Here is a 20,768-nt window from a genome sequence, read left to right on the forward strand (position 1 = left end):
CCTTCTGACTCTATTATTCTATGTTCTGTTGCTTCATGCCCCCATCTTTCCATCTATTAGGTGCGACTGATCTACAGTTTAGATTCAAAGTGGTGGGAATTTAATAATAGGAGGTAAGATAAAGATATGTGATCCCCCACCCCCTTGTTTACTTAACCTATTTATGGATAAATGCATTAGGGAGCGTTCCCGTCATACTGCCACCGTCATAAATAGGAGTCCATTGCCAAGCCATTGATTATGTGACCACGCGGATGGTGCAACGGTCGTAAATGTGAAAAAAACGGTCCTGTCACTTTTTTCAGCACCTTTGTAATTTCGGATTTTCGGTCACTGAATGAACTGCTGTAAATGGAGGGCTGGGTGTAATGCAAACTGGGGGAGAGGAGGAGAAGCTGCTGGGGGAGGGGGGCGTCTGGTGGCAAGGCGTTCCGCGGGCAGGGCAGGCGCGCCCCCGCGAGACAGAAGGGGTGGGGGCAGGGGAGCGAGGGGGACCGCGACGGGAGCGCGCTTGGGGGCGGTGCCTCCGGCCCGAGCCCTTCCGGCCTGGCGCGGCCTAGTCCCGCGGAGAGCGCCGCGCCGCCGCCCGGGGATGCTCCTGCTGGCCCTGGGCGACCCCGGGATGGAACCGGCCCGGCCCGCGCTGGTCATCCGCATCCGCATCCCGGACGGCGGCGGCGCCGTGGACTGGACCGTGCACCCCGCGCCGCAGCTGCTCTTCCGGGACGTGCTGGTGAGGGGCGCCGGGGGGAAGCGGGGCTGGGGGGGAGAACGAGAGGCGGAGAGTCGCGGGAGGCGGACGGAGCCGGAGGACGGGAGCGGCCCCTTCTCCCCTTCCGGAGCCTGGGAGAGCGTCCTCCGTGGGGCTGCTCGTTGGGGGCTGGGGAGGGGGCTCTGCTGGGGGCTTCGGAGGCCGAAGAACCTGGCGCCGCCTCCCCTCCCCCACGGCCTCCGGGGGGGGGGGATTATGGGTCTCAGCCCTGATGAGGATCCAGGCTTTGTGGCTGCAAGGGAGACACCCCTCCTCCTCCCCACTTCTTAAACTTTGCCTTCATAATTCTAGGTTAGGCCTTCAGTCATTAAATTCCCACCATTCTGAATCTGAACTGTAGATTAGCCAGACCTGATAAATTGAACGATGATGGCATTAATTTAATGGAACATAGAGTAATAGAGTTGGAAGGGACTTTGGAGGTCATCTAGTCCAACCCCCTGCTGTCCTCACTTCAGTGGTAATAGGCGCACTGGGTGCCATACCCAAAAAATGTTTGATGGCACTTAGGGAAACGGCCCCTTGACATCTGTCAATTGGCAAAGAGCCACATTGCTTGGATTCCCACATGTAGGATGTCAAGAACATCCTAGTTCATGTGGATAAAGCAGCTATTTATGGGCTGTGACTTGGCATTGTTGTGAATAGATGATGATGATGATGACGACAACAACAACAACAATAATAATAATGGACTTCAGAATTCAGACTGACAGGCACTTGGCCCACAGCACACCTGACATAACAATAGTTGAAAAGAAAAAAAGTATGGTTCATTGACATTGCAGTACCTGGAGATGCAAGAATTGAAGATAAACAGCAAGAAAAAATCACAAAGTACCGGGACTTGCAAATTGAAGTTGAGCAACTGTGGGGGGGGGAAATTGAGTGTTGTCCCGATTGTAATTGGAGCCCTTGGAGCAATACCCAATGGGCTACCTCACTATTTGGAAATTTTAAATTTATCAGACTTGAACATTCTGATTCTACAAAAAACCACCCTACTTGGAATAGTTTATATCCTCCAACGTTACCTTAACAGTTCCTAGGTCCTTGGTTAGGACTCGAGCTGTTGAGCTACCAACCAGCCCCAAAGGCTGTGAATCTCACCAAAGATTAACCACGTAATAATGATGATGATGATGATGATGATGATGATGTCCTGGCTCTTGCAACCCTGTGCATGGCTGTCTCTGCCTTAAATTTTATATATTTATAGTTACTTATTTAAAAGGTTTATATAGCCACCCATCATAATGGATCAGGTTAACTCTGGGCAGCTCTCAACAATAATGAAACCATGAAAGTGAAACAGAAAAATAAAATCATGATTCCCCAAAGTCCCCAGGAGCCTCAGTCATCTCCTAGGGTGCTCCAACAGCCATCTTTGGGGGGAAGTGTTCTACAGCAGGCTCATTACCGGGCCTTGATCTCTTTGGAACCGGGCCACAGAAGTGGCTGGTGGGGGCATATGCGCATGCATTCCCACTTGCAGAAGCAATGGGCAAGTATGGGCGCACACGGTCCATGTGCAAATGAGATTGAGATTGAGAGAGAGATTGAGATGCTTTATTTGTATGCCGCCCTTTTCCCTGGGGGGACTCAGGGCGGCTCACAACTCAAGGGGAGGGAGGACAAACAAGTCACAAACATGAGAAAACAATACATCATTAAAAACACAACAGTCATACAATTCGAGTGGAGTTAAAATCTTTAGCCCCAGGCCTGTCGGGATAGCCAGGACTTAAGGGCTACGCGGAAGGCCTGGAGGGTGGTGAGGGTACGAATCTCCACGGGGAGTTCGTTCCAGAGGGTCGGAGCAGCCACCGAGAAGGCTCTCCTCCGGGTAGTTGCCAGCCGACATTGGCCGGCTGATGGAATTCGGAGGAGGCCTAATCTATGGGATCGTATCGGCCTAGTGGAGGTAATTGGCAGTAGGCGGTCTCTCAAGTACCCAGATCCAATACCATGCAGGGCTTTGTAGGTGACAAGTAGCACCTTGAAGCGCACTCGGAGATCAACAGGCAGCCAGTGCAGCTCGCAGAGGATAGGTGTTACGTGGGTGAAATGAGGTGCACCCACGATCGCTCGCGCGGCTGCATTCTGGACCAGCTGAAGTCGCCGAATACTCTTCAAGGGCAGCCCCATGTAGAGCACATTGCAGTATTCCAGCCTAGAGGTCACAAGGGCACGAGTGACTGTTGTGAGAGCCTCCCCGGTTCAGGTAGGGCCGCAACTGGTGCACCAGGCGAACCTGGGCAAATGCCCCCCTGGTCACAGCCAACAAATGGTGTTCAAAAGTCAGCTGTGGGTCCAGGAGGACTCCCAAGTTGCGGACCCTATCTGAGGGGCGTAATATTTGACCCCCCAGCCTGAGAGATGGAACACTTGACCAATTAGTGGGAGGGAAGCACAGCAGCCACTCGGTTTTATCTGGATTGAGTACAAGCTTGTTAACCCCCATCCAGTCTCTAACGGCTTCAAGGCCCTGGCTCATCATGTCCATCGCTTCATTGAGTTGGCACGGGGCGGACAGATACAACTGTGTATCGTCCGCGTATTGATGGTATTTTATCCCGTGCCGTCGAATGATCTCGCCCAGCGGTTTCATGTAGATGTTAAAAAGAAGGGGGGACAGGACCGAACCCTGCGGCACCCCATATGTTAGGGGCCTGGGGGTCGATCTCTGCCCTCCGACTAACACCGACTGTGACCTGTCCGAGAGGTAAGAGGAGAACCACCGTAAAACAGTGCCTCCCACCCCCACCTCCCGCAGTTGTCGCAGAAGGATACCATGGTCGATGGTATCGAAAGCCGCAGAGAGGTCAAGGAGTACCAGGATGGAGGCCTGGCCTCCATCCCTGGCTCTCCAGAGATCATCGGTCAATGCGATCAAAGCGGTTTCTGTGCTGTAGCCAGGCCTGAAGCCTGACTGGAATGGATCAAGATAACTGGCTTCCTCCAAGGACTGCTGGAGCTGAAAGGCCACCACCTTCTCAACAACCTTCCCCACAAAGGGGAGGTTGGAGACTGGACGATAGTTGTTTAGAACGGCTGGATCCAAAGATGGTTTCTTCAGGAGGGGTCTCACCACCGCCGCCTTTAAAGCGGGGGGAAAGACCCCCTCCCGTAAGGAGGCGGCAACAACCGCCTGGATCCAGCCCCGTGTCACCTCCCTGCTGTTGACAACCAGCCAGGAGGGGCACGGGTCCAGCACGCATGTGGAGGCACCTACAGCTCTCATGGCCTTGTCCACGTCCTCAGGGGTAACAGCCTGAAAATCAACCCAGCGATGACCTACCAAATTATCCCTTAGTGCCTCGGCTGGTTCTGCAGAGTTGGAGTCCAGGTCCGCCCGAAACCGAGCAACTTTATCCGCGAGGAATTGGACGTAATCCTCAGCCCTGCCCTGCAAAGGATGACCCGTATCCCTCCTATTTAGCAGGGAGCGGGTTATCCTGAACAGGGCGGCTGGGCGCGACTCAGCGGAAGCAATCAGAGAGGCAATATAAGTTCTTTTTGACGTCCTGATTGCCCGGATGTATTCTCTGATGCTAGATGTTAGAAGTGCTCGGTTCGATTCAGATTTACTAGATCTCCACTTGTGCTCTAGGCATCTCTTTCGGCGCTTCATCTCCCGGAGTTCCTCAGTAAACCAAGGGGCCCTCCTGGATCCACTGCCTCGGAGCGGCCGTAGAGGCGCAATCCGGTTAAGAGACTCCGTCGCTGCCGAATTCCAAGCAGCAACCAGAGTCTCCGCCGGACTGCGGGCGAGAGTATCAGGAATAACCCCAAGCTCTGTCTGGAACCCCGAGGGGTCCATTAGTCACCTGGGGCGGAACCACCTGGTCGGTTCCTCCTCCCTACAGTGGGGGTTTGGTCTCCGAAAGTCAAGCCTTAGTAGGTAGTGGTCCGACCATGACAGGGGTAAGATCTCACTACCCCTCAGACCAAGATCACAACTCCACTGCTCCGAGAGAAATACGAGGTCGAGCATGTGACCCGCCAAGTGGGTTGGGCCCCGAATTACTTGGGTCAAGCCCATGGTTGTCATGGAAACCATGAACTCCTGCGCTCCATCAGAGTGTTCACCGAGCGAAGGCAAATTGAAATCCCCCAGAACCATAAGCCTGGGGAACTCAACTGCCAACTCGGCTACCGACTCGAGGAGCGAGGGGAGGGCTGCTGCAACGCTGTTGGGAGGCAGGTACGTTAGCAGCAAACCCACTTGACCCTTGAGGTCCAACTTCACCAGCAGGGACTCACACCCAACAAGCTCCGGAGCAGGGATCCTACGAGGTGCTAGAGACTCTCGGATAACTATGGCCACCCTTCCCTGGGCCCTCGGCTGATGAAGTACCTGAAAGCCTTCTGGGCACATCTCTACGAGGGGGACTCCTCCCTCCGGGCCCAGCCAGGTTTCAATAATACATGCCAGGTCTGCCCTCTCGTCTAAAATTAAGTCCCGAACGAGAGGAGCTTTATGAACTACAGACCTGGCATTTAGCGACAGCAGCCTGAGACCAGGGTCCTGATTACTCACACCATCTGGCCTTGGAGTGGGACTCGTAGGGCTGGAAGGAGGGATCTCTGTGACGTAGCGAGCCCTCCTTCCCCGGTAATGGCCTGCCCTAAAGTCCCCACCATATCTGCCCCTCCCTGTTAAGACCGTAATGCTCCGGCCCACTCCCGTGTCCGTGGTCCCCCTACCCACCCCCATAACCCCTGCATGCTCCGGCAGGCCCTTCGAATCAAGCATCCTGCGGCTGGGATTAACCCAGGCCCCCCTGATACTTCTGCAGAGCACTCAGCACAGAGGGTACCTGGATAAGGCCCCAGCCTACTCATACATACACAATCACAGCGCCATTCACTCCCCACTAACAATTTAAAACACAAAGAGAAATACAACAATATAGGAGTTAAAAGTGGGCACGTACAGCAACAGTCACATCATTCACACCTCACTCATAAAATGCGGAGACTAGAGTTGCGCAAATCTAGGATGGGACAAAGTGAGAAGGGGGAGGGGGAGAGGTACTCCGCTCCTCTCCCTTCCTATGGCAGTTAGTTGATAAGATAGTTAAGAGCCCAGCTCCAGTCCACTGGGGGTATACAGGGGGGGGGAGGGTGGTGTTTCCCCCCCTCTGATAAATGGAGCTGCAAAGGTGTGCAGTTGCCCACGGCTCGGGCAGAACCATCCCCACTCCCCCCCGCCGGTCCGCAAAGCTGGAAAAGTTGGGGAACTCTGTTCTACAGGGTAAGAGCAGCCATGGAAAAGGGCCCCTTCTGAGATCTCACTGATGTCCAAATTCCAGGGAAGGGACCTGAAGAATGCCTGCCCTATCCGGTCTGGTGGGATGGGGAGATCCCCCACAGGGATATTAGCATTAAGCCACATCTCCAGGACTTTTAATGCATTTGAGGCTGCCTTTAGCAGTGGGTTCAGGAGGAGAGAGCAGAAGATTTTTGACTCTTTCATGGGTTGAACTTCAACCTGCTTTCATTCATCGGGTTTCTGGTTTTTGTCCCATCTATGGTCCTTTCTCTTTTGCCACTGTTTGAGGGCAGCCTTGACATGTAGACCAAATTGACTGGGTCATTCACTCCCAAACATGGATTCTCAGCAATTGATGTCAGAGCCCTACAGAAGTCTCGGAAGGAATCATTTCAATTCATTGTCCATTGGTCAGGCAGATTGGGGTTTATGGGCAGTGATGTCCAAAACATGGCGGGCATCGTATTTGCTCTTCTGCAGTAGCAGTCAACTGGATAGGGGATAATGTCCTCCATGGACCTATGTATACTTCTCTCTCTCTCTCTCTCTCTCTCTCTCTCTCTCTCTCTCTCTCTCTCTCTCTCTCTCTCTCTCTCTCTCTCTCTCTCTCTCTCTCTCTCTCTCTCTCTCTCTCTCTCTCTCTCTCTCCCTCCCTCCCTCCCTCCCTCCCTCCCTCCCTCCCCTCCCCTCCCCTCCCCTCCCCTCCCCTCCCCTCCCCTTCCCTTCCCTCCCTCCCTCCCTCCCTGTTCAATCTCTTGGTTTAGCTCAACCTGTTGACTGCTTTTTCGTCTGTCTGTCTATCATATCTATCTATCCATCCATCCATCCATCTCATAAAAGGGGAGGAGAATTTATTTTCTTTCTGCACTCAGCTAGGGTGGATACTATATGTTAAATGTTAAATCCAATTGACTATTTTCTCCTCCTTACACTGTTTTTTTGTTGTTGTTAGGGTTGAATGTAGGTTTTTGCTTTGTTTCATTTTGTTTGTTTGTTTTACTGTTCTGTATTTTATTCTCTATGATAAAACTATAAATTAAAAAAGAGGTTTATATTTAACAATAATAAATTTTTCAAGAAAGCTATAGGACTAGATTATTCCCTGCTGATTCTTTAAAACTATGTTTCTCAACCTCAGCAACATTAAGATGGATGGAGTTCTAGAATTCCCCAGCTGGCAGGGTTGGCTGGGGAATTCTGGGAGTTGACGTCTACCCATCTTAAAGTTGTTGAGGTTGAGATACACTGCTTTAAAATGCTTACTTGTCTCTGTCCTTAATAATTAAGGACTGGATTTTTCCTGAGATGGAGATTGGTTAAAAACTATTCAGGGGGAGAAATCAAGACCTGTTGGGTTGTTGTTGATAAGTGTTTTTTGTCAACAGTTAAATTCTTTGCAATGGAACAAAATGGACTTTCTAGCAGTATGGTCAAATGTTTTGGAGTTATTCTAAGATAATTTTCCTCTTTTATTACATCCATAGTTGTTAAAACCAGATTTTCAGCCATCTTTGAGAAATGAATATAAGGAAGCACATGACACATTTGTTGATGTGGGAAATGCATTTTATAATAGAAATCAGATTGAATTAAGGACTGTTTTGTACCGATGTGGAATTGGTTGAATGTGATAAGATGGAATGAGAAAGCATGTGTGAAAATAGAGGTAGTCCTTGACTTATGACCAACATTGAGCCTGAAATCTCTGTTGCTAATGAGACATTTGTTAAGTGAGTTTTGCCCCATTTTACAAACTTTCTTGCCATAGTTGTTAATCACTGCAGTTGTTAAGTTAGAAACATAGTTATTAAGTGAATCTGGCTTCTCCATTGACTTTGCTTATCAGAAGGTCAAAAGGGGATCACGTGACCCTGGGACTGTCCTAAGTATTGAAATTGAGTTAGTTGTATTCTTTTTCTTTTTCGTCGACTATTCTCATTCTTTTTCCACAATTAGGGTAACACTGAAAGAAATTTGAAAGAAGCATATACATGTATGTGTTAGTTCTGAAGTTATATTATGTTGTCACTTCTATTACATGTATCTACTCATTTTCATCTGTTACTGGTTTAACATGATAAAATGAACATAGGTTGTGAGGTGATTTCCTCCACAGCCATTTCAGGTTCATATTGTCATCGGAACAATGCCATCTTGGGTGATTCGTTAAAACCATTACTTTAAGTGCAGTAACTCATTTCCTTGTTGAAATTAACTTCAGATTGACCATACGGGAAGTCCTCGACTTACCACTGCACTAGAATTTCCATTGCTAAGCAAGGGGGTTGTTAAGTGAGTCGCACCCAATTTTATAACTTTTTTGTCAGGGTAGGTTAAGCGGATCACTGCAGTTGTTAAGTGAATCACAGGGTTGTTAAGTGAATCCAGCTCCCTCCCCCATTGACTTTGGTTGTTGGAAGCCAGTTGGGAAGGTCACAAATGCCAATCATATGATCCAGGAAGATGCAACCATCATGAATACATGCACCCAAATTTTGATTGTTGTAACCATGGGGATGCTGCAGTGGTCATAAGTGCAAGGAATTTTTTCAACATGGTTGCATCTTTGAACAGTCTCTAAATGAATGGTTATAAGTCAAGGACTACCTGCACTGGACCTTTAATATTGATTGGAGTGTTATTAGATACTGTATGTATGTATGTATTAAATTTGTATGCCGCCCATCTCTCTGATAAAGTGAGTGTTTAAAGTAATTGGTGGGATGGTTTTTCAAAAGGTTTTCCCCATTTCTGGAAAGCATTTGGCACAGGGATGTCAAACTCAAGGCCCGGGGGCTGGATTTGGCCTGCCAGGTGCTTAGATCTGGCCTGTGGGGCTGCCCTGGAAACTGTGAAGGACTGGCCACTGTGCCTCTGCCAGCAAAAATGTTTTAGCTGGCAGAGGGTTGCAGAGGCCATTGCAGCCAAAAACGGAATTCGGGAGCCCGTTTTCTCTGACAGAGCACTTGGGCCACCACAGAAACAAGTGACGTCAAGCTAGCTGAGCCCACATCCCCCCCCCCCGAGGTCAAACACAACCCTGATGTGGCCCTCAATGAAATTGAGTTTGACACCCCTGTTGGCATCTCCAAACTTGACTAAATGCAGAAGAGGAAGGGACGCTGGAGTAGAGCACTCAACCTCAGCAATTTCAAGATGTGTGGCCCTCTGATCCCAGAATTCCGAGGTCCACCTTCCTGAATGTTGAAAGCGCTGTATGGAGAGACAAAGGCCAGTGAATGGAAAAGACCATCCAGTTTTTCTTCTTTCCCACTTACTTTAGAGCAGAGGTGGGGAACTATGGCCCTGACTTGTGGACTTCAACTCCCAGAATTCCTGAGCCAGCATGGTCGGCTCAGGAACTCTGGGAGTTGAAGTCCATAAGTCATAAAAGGGCCATAGTTCCCCAGCCCTGCTTTAGAGAAACAAGAGAGTTGATGAAAAAGACTGGCGTTTTCCTAGCCAGCCGTCGCCTATGTCAGGTGGAAACTGCATGATAGGCAAATAAGCGGGGTTTGCAAACACCCCCCGGAAGCTGCTGCTCTACATCAGCCGAGTAACAACTCTGGGTGGTAAAGAGAGGCATTTTTCAACCCTACACGAGGGTCTCTTCCAAATGTGAAATATGTGTGGCTTCACTTCTGCTTTCAGCAGCCGCAGTTAACAGGCTAGGAAAAGCTGAATATTAATTATTTTGTAAAAAGTCTTCCCTTACGAATATAACTAACGGCCTTCATTTTTAATGTTACAGGACGTAATCAGTCAGGTTCTTCCTGATGCAACGACAACAGCTTTTGAGTGTGAGTATGGCTTGCCAGAGAGCCGGGCGGGTGGGTGGCAGTTTATATTTGTATCATTTATTTAAAACAGTGACAACTACATCTTGGTTTATGTTCAGATATCTCACCGTTAAATATTTATGCACAGATGCAAGTTTAATGATAAACCTTAGCTAAGTAATATTTTATTATTTAATCACATCTTGAGAGCACATATTTCTACTGTATAGCTTTAATTACCATCCTGACCTTACTGTGCTCTTTGGACGCACTGCAATTATATTGCTCAAATTAAATGAAAAATATAAAGTACCTGGAGGCTTTGTGGGCTGTGATTTTAATTTTCAGATTTGTAGGATTAGAAGCAGAAATCTTTTTGTGGGAATCAGACATTTTTGTGTATATGGCACTAAATTGGTTATGGATGCGTTGCCTTCTCTGGAGGTGGGGAACCCATCAGCTGTCCAGTGTCTTCATGGGAGACGGTGGGAGGGCAGCTCAGGGCGCAGAAGGCTTAAGCCTGGACTTCCCTGGTGTCAGATCCTGGATGTCTGCAGTTCAACAACTGGGAGTGTTAAAAACAGGCTCCTCTTACACTGGAGGAGGCCCCTCTCCATTTTTATTATGAGGCAACAATGCTGGCCTGTGAGGTATCTTATGATTTGATTACTCGTTATATGTATCTTATGATTAATGATTGTAACTATGATTTATGACCTATGGCCTATCACTTTGTTGTTTGTATATACACTGCGAGTTTATGCACTAGAGACAAATCCCTTGGTTGTCCCAATCCCACTTGACCAATAAAGAATTCTATTCTGTTCTATTATTTTGTAATTTTGTTCTCTCCCCTCCCCCCTTCTCTCCTCCATCTTACAAGTTCATCATCATCTTCTTCTTCCTTGTAGCCCACAGCTACAAGGTGCGCTTTTTGGATCGACAAACGCCATCTTGCGTGATCAAACGCAGCCTCCAATGCCAACTGGACAATGTTCGTGTCTACATTTATTGTGTCTTGCCAACTTTGCTTGGTCCTTCCACTCAGGCGCTTGACGACTCTGTTAAAGTGGAAGGCAGTGCAGGCACCGATATGGGGTGCTGCTGGTAGGGCATTGCCTTACCACTCTAGGCATTTCTCCCGCATTTTCTCTGATATTGGTGCAGTGCCAAATTACTGCTCTATTGTGGCATTGTTGACATGGTAAGAGAAACACCTAACAACCAAAGAGGCGGGAGCACCTCCATGGCATGTAAAAAGCACTCAATGCATTGGGTGGTTGGCCAACACACAGCGCCATATAAAGCTACTGGGCGTACCATTGTTTTATACACCTTGGATTTTAGATAGACTGTCGTATGAGATCATGATACAAAAACACTGTCTATAATGTGAACATTTTGGCCCCACTCCCCAAATACGGGGTTATAGAGTTGAAGGGGGCGAGGCTGAAAATCGCGTGGCAGGACAGCCCCACCTTCACTGCTGCCCTTTGCATCTCAGCAGACGTCTCCGGACCAGTAAGGAGCATGAAGGGCAGCCCTGGGCCTCCCTGGGCAGAACCTGCGCTTAGGAAATACGGGTTTCGTGGCTTCTCTCTCAACATCTGCTGCTGTGCTTTCTAGTCCTTGAATTAGCCTGTCATTTTGCATCAGCATGACATTGTTTCTCCTGCCACTTAAGTGCATCAAAAATATGTTAATGTGTATTGATGCCGTTTGGTTTCTAGGTTATCTTCTCCCTAATGAAAGCCTGAAATTTCCCCGGCTTAAGTATCTTCTCAGCTACTTGATGGCTTTCTTGGAGGCAGTTAATTGCTATCCGCAGCGGCTTCCTCTCCTGTTTGCTTAGTTATTGCTATCTCCGGTGTGTCTTCTGTGGCTGCCTCTACCTGGGGCTGTATTCTCCATTGCCATTGGACCTTGTTGTACGCCATGTTGCTACAAATAAAACAACTAACGACATATGGCTCGTTATGGTCCTTTTATCCCAAACCGTTTTGCGCGTGCCCGGCACACTGCGTCTTTTGCAAAAATTGCTGTGGAATATTTGGTTGCCATCTGCTGCTTTTTATTTGGTGTCTTGCGAGGAGGTGACATTAGCAAAATCTAGGCTTTATTTAGTTCTACTTTTGCTTCCCTAATGGACTGGAAGATCGTGTTGTTTGCGCTCTAGGCAAGGAGAGGGGCTCGGCAAGCCCCCTTTGAACCTTGGCATTCTGCAGAATCGCTTGAACGGGGCTCTGCTGTTTCCTTCCGGCGGGATGGGTGAGCAAGCTTCCTCCTTAGTCGGAGAAATACAGTACCTGAAAGAGCCCGTTTCCCTCCCGTCAAAGAACAAATGATGCTCATCTCTTTTAGGGAGCTGCTGCGGCTTTTCAGTGGCTTTCTTTATCCCCAAATGTGCCTACTGTAAGAACAGGAAAGACACTTCAGCTTACCTGAGAATTTCCAAAGTTGTGCAGCTTTTAAAGCTCATCTTCTGTAATGAGGTGCTTTTTCAGTGGCATTTATCAGTGAGCTTTGCAAATTGCGTCCTTTTACTACAAGGAAAACTCCTTCCAGGTATCTTGTTTTAAATTCCTCCCATTCTCTTGATTATTCTGGGGGTTTTTTATTAGCTGTTTTTTTTTCATTTAGAATCAGATTGTGTTTAGAATTTTCTTAGCAGTTACTATTCTAATAACTTCTACTGGAGATACAGGAATTATATTTGTTTATGAAGTGAGAGACCTTATGCTCCTCTCGGGGAGACAAAGATGGTGATGGATTTAGGATTTTAGGATTTTATTAATATTTGTAGGCCGCCCTTTTCCCTGAGGGGACTCAGGGCGGCTCACATAAAATCGGGGAGGGGGAATACAAACATTAAGATAAGACATATAATAAAATAGTAAACAACATACATTCATCATTCGGGAGGGGAACTATCCTTGTCCCCAGGCCTGACGGGCGAGCCAGTTCTTGAGGGCTGTGCGGAAGGCCTGGACGGTGGAGAGGGTGCGAATCTCTACGGGGAGCTCGTTCCAAAGGGTCGGGGCTACTACTGAGAAGGCCCTCCTCCTTGTAGTTGCCAGCCGGCACTGGCTGGCCGATGGAATACGGAGGAGGCCTAATCTATGTGATCTTATTGGTCGCAGGGATGTAATTGGCAGAAGGCGGTCTCTCAAGTATCCAGATCCACTGCCATGTAGGGCTTTATGGGTGACTAATAGCGCCTTGAAGCGCATCCGGAGATCGACAGGTAGCCAGCGCAGCTCGCGGAGGATAGGTGTTATGCGGGTGAACCGAGGTGCACCCACAATCACTCGCGCGGATGGAACTGAGACCAGTGAATCACTTAGTATGCCCCTAGGATAGGGGTGTCAAACTCGATTTTATTGAGGGCCGCATCAGGGTTCAGTTTGAACTGGGGTGGGGGAGCGTGGCCAGGGGGCATGGCCATTTTAATGGCATTCCTGTTGGCACCTGTGATAGGCTGAGCACTCTGCCAGTGAAAACAGGCTCCCGATCTCCGTTTTTGCAACCTTTGTCACTAGCAGAGGGTTGCAGGAGGCCATCACAGCCGAAAATAGACATTGGGAGCCCGTTTTCACTGGCAGAGGCACTGTGGGCCAATCCTTCTCTGTTTCCAGGGCCAGATCTAAGTAAATTTAAAAAGCAAAGGAAGGGCTTCAGAGGGCTAGCCGGTCCCAGAGCTGCATGCTCCTCTGTGGGTCCCCAGTGAGATGGCAGAGCCAGATCTGGACCAGGAAACTGGACCAGGAGATTAGGGTCCCACCTCGCCCCTGGGGGGACATTATTTCAGGGAGGCAGGGCAATGGCAGAGAAAGTTCTCTTCTTGGACCTGCCAGTCAAAATTGATGGGTATGTCTGCAACATACTTTCCCTGACTGACTCACTAGGATGGGCCGACAGAGAAGGTTCCTGTAGGACTTTAAAGGTGATGACCAATGCTTTGAATTGGATTCAGAAGCACCCTGGCACCCAATGCAGCTTGTGCAGCAGTTGTGAAGTCCCCCTCCCGCTATATCATCAAATAATTTCTGTAGTATGACTTGGCCCCCAAGCTGAGGTCCCTGGAGAGGATCTGAAGTCACCCTAGACCGTTTACATGACTTTTCCGTTCCATGCGTTGCTCTCTCCCTTTCATACCTGCCCAGCTATTCACCCTCACTTGAAATTAAGACAAAACCAGTGTATGTTCCTATTCTTTGGCCCTCATTTGGTCACATTTCAAAGTTCCTCCATGTCTATCGAATACGTGATCTTCTTTTGAACCTGGTAAATATTAATACACAGACTTTCATTTTACGCAGATGAAGATGAGGATGGCGATCGGATTACTGTTCGCAGCGATGAAGAAATGAAAGCGATGTTGTCCTATGTAGGTATACTTTCAATAAACTGGATTAACTAAGTTACCGACTGCTAGCAAGCATTACTCAAAAGGCTGAGTTGAATGAGAAGCGTCTAGGACAACTCGCCACAGCCCTCTCACTGCAGGACAAGAGTTACACTGATATCAAGAAATGCGGGGAAAGAATAATTAAAGAAAGGATGCAAGAGGAGGGGCAGAATGAAATATGAAGGGCAAAAATTTCAATATTTTTATTGAATTTCCCCACATCGGAGTTGGTTGTGATGAGTTGTCCTATTCCAGAATGAGACAGTTGCAGGACTGTGCAGCAAGGGGGATTGTGCAGAATCTTGGCGTATTCCAAGTTACGGTTGCTTCCCAACCCCAGTCGCTCCTATATAACCTTTTTTTAGTGATAGCACCAAATTAAGACACAAACATAATTAGTTTTTTTGTTGTGGTTTTTTTTGTTTTGATATTTTTATCATCTTGGTTGAAGGAGTTGGGGCTGGGATTTTGTGTGAAATTTCCTTTTGTTGGAAAACCAGTGAATAATATACTTACAGATCTTGTTGTGAGCATTAAGAATAACATATCCCAAAGACTTTTGCATTAGATATAGTGCAAGCTAAATGGACTATCAATTTCTTCTATTTTTTATGCATTACTTAAAGTAACGGCTCATTAAAAATGAACCCTTCGGCTCTTTAAAAAAAAGTTAAAAACAAAATCAGCTTTCATCTGGATACTTCTTCACCCCTTCTCTCAGAAGAGTTATATGTTAGCTGCAGGCTTGGCATGCTGAGAAGATTTTAAAGTGCGTTGTCTTTTAATAGTGACAGCAAAGATAGGAAGACTGCAGTACTTATGTATATCTTTATAAATGGCTTGCCCTTTACGCTTTATAAATATGTACGAGTTTAGACATTCCCGGTTTTTTTCTATTATAGGTAGACTTGACTTAAAACCTAATTGAGTCTGGAATTGCTATCATAAGTCAAGCCAGTCACAAAGTGAGTCACCATGTGATTGGCTTGATTTTATGACAGTTTTGTGGTGATTGTTAAGCGGACAACACAGTCAGTAAGCAAAGCTATTGTTTGCAACGGGCACTATTTTTGCTAGAAAATGGAAAAAACATTGTCAATTGTGGTTGTGTGATCTTGGGACACTGTGAATAGCCTTAAATGTGGACCGCTTGCCAAGCACCTAAAATGTGATTGTGTGACCGTGGGGCTGGATCTCGGAGATTCAAATAGCAATAGCAATAGCAGTTAGACTTATATACCGCTTCATAGGGCTTTCAGCCCTCTCTAAGCGGTTTACAGAGTCAGCATATTGCCCCCAACAATCCGGGTCCTCATTTCACCCACCTCAGAAGGATGGAAGGCTGAGTCAACCTTGAGCCGGTGAGATTAGAACCGCTGAACTGCAGATAACAGTCAGCTGAAGTCGCCTGCAGTACTGCACCCTAACCACTGCACCACCTCGGCTCTCATATGTACATTTTTGGGGACGGGGGTCCGTTGTAACTCTGAACTTTCACTAAGCAACCGGTCATTAAGTGAGGACTCCCTGTAAAGCAAAGTGATAGGATTCTCTTCCTTCTGAACTGTGGTATGGATGGACCTGTTGTAGCCCACCAGCGGCCAGCAGAGCTGGCAGCAGACTCGGATAGTGAGGAGTTTGGGGAGGAACCTGGGCCAGTCCTGGAGTCTGGGGAAGGCTCGGAGGAGGGCTCTGCGTTGGAGGCAGAGAGGGGGCCAGGGCTGTTCGACAGTTATCAGCTACCTTTGGAGATGGAGATAAATGGGGCTAAAAAACAGCTGGAGCCTGTTCCAGATATGCGCATGCGCAGAGCTGTCAGGAGAAAGGAACTATTCAGGAATAGAAGTTGACTCGGAGTAAAGGCCCAGGTGGTCACTGAAGGGCCCCTCCCATAGGGAATAAAGAGGAGCAAAAGGGGAGTGGTGTTTGCAGCAGACTATTAGTTTGTTAGTGTGAAGATTTGCTTCTCTGAGAGACTCCTTGCCAAGTATTTCCTTATATAGCAACCTGGCAACTATCCAAGGATGAAAAGGTCTGTGTTTGCAATTCACCCTTGAAAGACTTTACTGGAGGTGAATGCTAGGAATTCACATTAGCCTAAATAAAAAGGGGTTGTTGTTTTTTCGGGACAAGGAGTCTGTTTCATGATTTGATCCTTCAAAGAGACCCATTTCACTGTACCTAGTACCCAGTGTAAAGGCCCCCAACCCTTTTGGTGCTAGTAACCAGTTTCATGGAAGATCATTTTTCCATGGACGTGGGGGGGGGGAGAGGGTTTCGGTTTCATTTGCTCACCTGCCATTAACCTCCAGCTGTGTAGCTCAGCTTCTGATAGACCACGGACCACTACTGGTCTGGGGCCCAAGAGTCGGGGACCCCTGCATTAAAAGGACACCCTCTAAGGCAGTGATGATGAACCTTTTCAGCACTGAGCGCCCAAACCAGAACGTGCACACGGGCATAGGTCCACCGGAGCGCCGGAAAGCTGAAGACCAGCTGGTTGCCGCACAAATTTGCACTAGCCAGCTGTGTTTCTGCTGCTCCAGCATGCAAAGACCAGCTGCTGTCGTGCATGCACGCACCAGAAACCAGAAGAGCAGCTGGTGACGGTGCATGTGCTCACAAAGAGGGCCTCTGCGTGCCACCTCTGGTAGGCGTGCCATAGGTTCGCCATCCCCGTCCTAAGGAAACTTTCCACAGGTACAAATAAAGTAGGGAAATGTTGGCAAACCGAAACTCTTGGTGCCCCAAGTTCAATCCCAGCTGCACCCAGATCTCTTTCTGTGCACGCCTTGATTGTGTATCTCTTTGCCAAGATACTACTGAGTAGTGTTTTCCAACCTGGGCAGTGTTAAGATTTGTGGACTTCAACTCCCAAGATTCCCCAGCCAGCTGGCTGGGGAATCTTGGGAGTTGAAGTCCACAAATCCTAATGCTGTCCAGGTTGGGAAACACTGCTATTGAGGCAAAGGGAGTCATTTTGAGGGTGCACCAGCAGAAGGGCCATGTTAGAACGCCCCCCCAATGTAACTTTGATGTCAAGAGTTCATCACAGCTGGCACACAAAGCTCCATTCGCCTTGATGGGCTTGGAGAGGGTTGGGTAGCCTGAAGAAGTGTCCCCCATAGAGCCTCCGAAACAGTGCCAGCTTGTGCCGTCCCTGGCACTTCCCAACCGGCTATGAAACCCAGAGAGAAAAAACCCTTTCCAATCCTGTTCCTTTCTGATCTAGGATTGTCATTGATCTCCTCTTCCCCTGGGCATTCCTTACTCCAGCCTAAAAATGTATACAGATAGTCTTGACCTACGGCCACAGTTGAGCCCAAAATTTCTCTTGCTATTTGTTAAGTGAGTTTTGCTCCATTTTACGACCTTCCATGCCACAGTTGTTACATGAACGGCCACAGTTCTTAACGTAGTAATATCGCTGTTAAGTGAATCTGGTTTCCCCATTAATTTTGCTTGTCAGAAAGTCACAAAAGGGGATTGTGTGACTCCTGGACTGTCAAAACTCTGAGTCAATTGCCAAGCATCTAAATTTTGATCATGGGGATGCTACAACAGTCATTAACTGTGAAAAATGGTCATGTCACTTTTTTTCAGTCATCGTACTTTTGAATGATCACTAAATGAATTGTTGTAAGTCGAGGACCAGCAGCTGACTATGATAATGATTTATCACTTACAGCTTTTATGTACAATGAGAGCTTATGCATCGAAGACAAATTCCTTGTGTGTTGAGTCACACTTGGCCAATAATTCTGTTCTCTTCTGTTCCCTTCCCTTCCCTTCCATTCTATTCTATTCTTCTGGTTTCTGGCAAAAAAACACGCATTGCAGTCAATAGGTTTGCTTAACAACCACTGCATTCACTTAACGACTGTTGCAGAAGATGTAACTCACAATCTCCTGCTTTCTAGCCTTAATCACTTAGACAAAACTGGCTCTCATTTTTCATATGGGATCAGTTATAAGTGGCATGAAACCAGAATATGCGTTTTCAGAAGTTGTAATCTGAAATAGGAACAAATGTATGTTTTCTTAAGATCTTAATGAAATAATTCCTAGAAGGTTGCTGTGTTACCATTGATGCAAATTACTATAAAGATGAAATTTAAGATCAGTTTTTAATTGAAAAATGAATGATACCAGTAGGTTGTCATTCTGAAATCCCTCTGTCGACAGAAATCGTTATTTTCACTGAAGCCCTTTCTCCTTTGAGTTACTTCTAAACTTTCCAACCAGCACTGTGGTACTAAATACTTAACTTGGTGAGATGGACACTGAGATGTATTAACTGCACCTTTTATTCATAGACAAACAATCCAAATGGCTTCCCTGCCTAACTCTTGGTTAATTAAAAAGGAGCCATTTAAGTGACCCAGTGCCTGTCTACAGTTGTTGTCTTCTATGGGTATAAAAAGGCAGTAATTTTTTTGACAACCACTGATTGGAAAGTTGCTTGCAGCCATCTGGAAGCAAAGGGTACACGTTTTGGATCAATAACTAGCAAATTTTCCATTAAAAAGAATACCTGAAGAGTGTTCCAAATAGCCCCTGGCATCTTAACTTTCCATGGCAACCCCAAGTGCTGAGATGTGGAGGACAAATCATTTTTGGACCATTTTTCCAGACTACTTGTTAACAGTTATTGCTGTCCCAGAAGGTTGACAGCTGACATGATTGATATTTCATTTACTTGTCATCTCTGTTTGAGTAATGGAGAAGGCCATTCTTTTTTATTATTATTATTATTTTTAAAGAAACAAAGAGCGAAATCTACTCAGAGCCTCTCTGGAGTCAGTCCCAGGAAAATGAGTCAGAGCCGCCTAAGAATCTGCTTCGGAAGCTGAAACTCTGGCTTTGATGTCATGTTTTCAGCTCTTTTTGTGCCTCCAGGCTGATGCTAGAGGAGAAGACAAGCAAAGTCCTGCAGATCGAGATACAGGGGACTCAGCAGGGTCAAACCACAGTTTCTCGCCTTATTTAGAAGGAAGGATTGTCTTGTAAGATAAAGCTGAACGTGTTAGGCCTGCAGCCATCTTTTCTTTTGGGTCTTTGGCCTGCCACACTTTCTATTATTCTGCTATGCGTTTTCTATTGTGGGAAAATGGGAGGGAGGATTGCAAGGAGAGAGATACTATGTAGCCAAAACAAAATTCCTTCTAGAAAGCCAAGGTCATCCTTTGTCTCTGCACCTTTGCACCTGACCGGAACTGGATAGGTGGAAGCTGCCAGCATGGCAGTGGGAGATTGGACCATGTGATGGACTTGTGGGTGTGGGGGAAAGATCTTGAACTTTCAACTGGGTGGGAAAAACCAGGAAGTTTTCAGATCCAGGTTTTCCCAGATGTGCCAACATGGCTCTCTTCATAAATGGGAACTTTGAGCAATATTTTGCCTCGGATTCTCATTTGCTTTTTGGATGCTATTTGGAACATTCATTTAGTTCCGCAGTCTCTTGTCTTTAGACCAGGGGACGTCCAACCTTGTCAACTTTTTAAGACTTGTACACTTCAGCTCCCAGAATTCCCCAGGTAGCCATGCTGGCTGGGGAGTTCTGGGAGTTGAAGTCCACAATCTTAAAAGTTGCCAAAGTTGGACAGACTTGCTTTAGATGCAGATGAAGAACCTTTAACAATAATTAATAAGGACAGTCACATGTTTTGCCTAGATATTCCGTTGAGAAGTTTTGCAAGCAACTGGGCTTCATCCCTAGGGTCCGTGCAAATGGACTGCAGCACAGCCTTCCAGGAAACTCCTAGAATTCCACAGTATTTTCCAGCAGGATGTTCCCATCTGTCTCATGGAGGTCTTCCACCATCAGGAATCAACGGGGTTCTCCATGGATGACCTAGAATTAGCCCCAAACTGCTTTCTACGTGACTCTGTGGCTCACTTTGTTTCTGTATCTGATTGGTGGGAATCTTGCTTTTGCCTTGGCCTATTTTGTGGTATCATATTTGTACTTGTATAAAAGTTAATATCTCATCATCATAGTGATTTGGGATTGGCACCTTCACCCATATTAATATATTATGAAAGAAGCACGTGTGATGTGCAGGTTCTAGAAATATGCAGTCTATTTCTCCTCCTGGAATTCTGATTAAGGGCCTGGTTGATTATTGGTAGGAACTGTGTGTGTGTGTGTGTGTGTGTGAGAGAGAGAGAGAGAGAGAGAGAGAATGTGTATGTGCTTATTGTAACAAGATATAGCAGTTAACCAAAATGCTATGTGTATCTTGGAAAGTGCTTGTCAGTGTCCTTGGAGCTGCCAAACCAAACTGATTATTTTCCATACATGATTCTCAGAGTCCTCCTCTTTACCAAGATTTAGTGTGTTGAAAGGTTACAAAGTTACAAAGATTCCAGCAACTGAACCATTTTCCATTGGAAAATCAATGTGCCAGTAGTCCTCGGCTTACAACAGTTCATTTAATGATCGTTCAAAGTTACAACGGTACTGGAAAAAAATGACTTACAACTGTTTTTCACACTTGCAACCATTGAAGCATCCCCATAGTCAAGTGA

General features: G+C 47.0%; 1 protein-coding gene across 3 annotated transcripts in view; it reads left to right on the forward strand.

Moving 5' to 3' along the window:
- Positions 1 to 530: 530 nt before the first annotated feature.
- Positions 531 to 20,768, forward strand: part of MAP2K5 (mitogen-activated protein kinase kinase 5) — a 181,083-nt gene continuing 160,845 nt past the window's right edge. For 2 of the 3 annotated variants that reach the window (XM_087704388.1, XM_087704387.1), the window contains exons 1-3: positions 537 to 733; positions 9,802 to 9,850; positions 14,149 to 14,216. In XM_087704388.1, the coding sequence (XP_087560514.1) occupies positions 593 to 733; positions 9,802 to 9,850; positions 14,149 to 14,216 (258 nt within the window). In that variant the 5' untranslated portion in view covers positions 537 to 592. Of the gene's footprint in view, positions 734 to 9,801; positions 9,851 to 14,148; positions 14,217 to 20,768 lie in introns of all 3 variants that reach the window. The other variant, XM_087704389.1, reaches the window with a different exon arrangement.

This window comes from Thamnophis sirtalis, unplaced genomic scaffold (genome assembly GCF_051295495.1).
Source record: "Thamnophis sirtalis isolate CommonGarterSnake01/CBP01778 unplaced genomic scaffold, rThaSir2_p1.2 scaffold_2, whole genome shotgun sequence".
Classification (NCBI taxonomy): domain Eukaryota; kingdom Metazoa; phylum Chordata; class Lepidosauria; order Squamata; family Natricidae; genus Thamnophis; species Thamnophis sirtalis.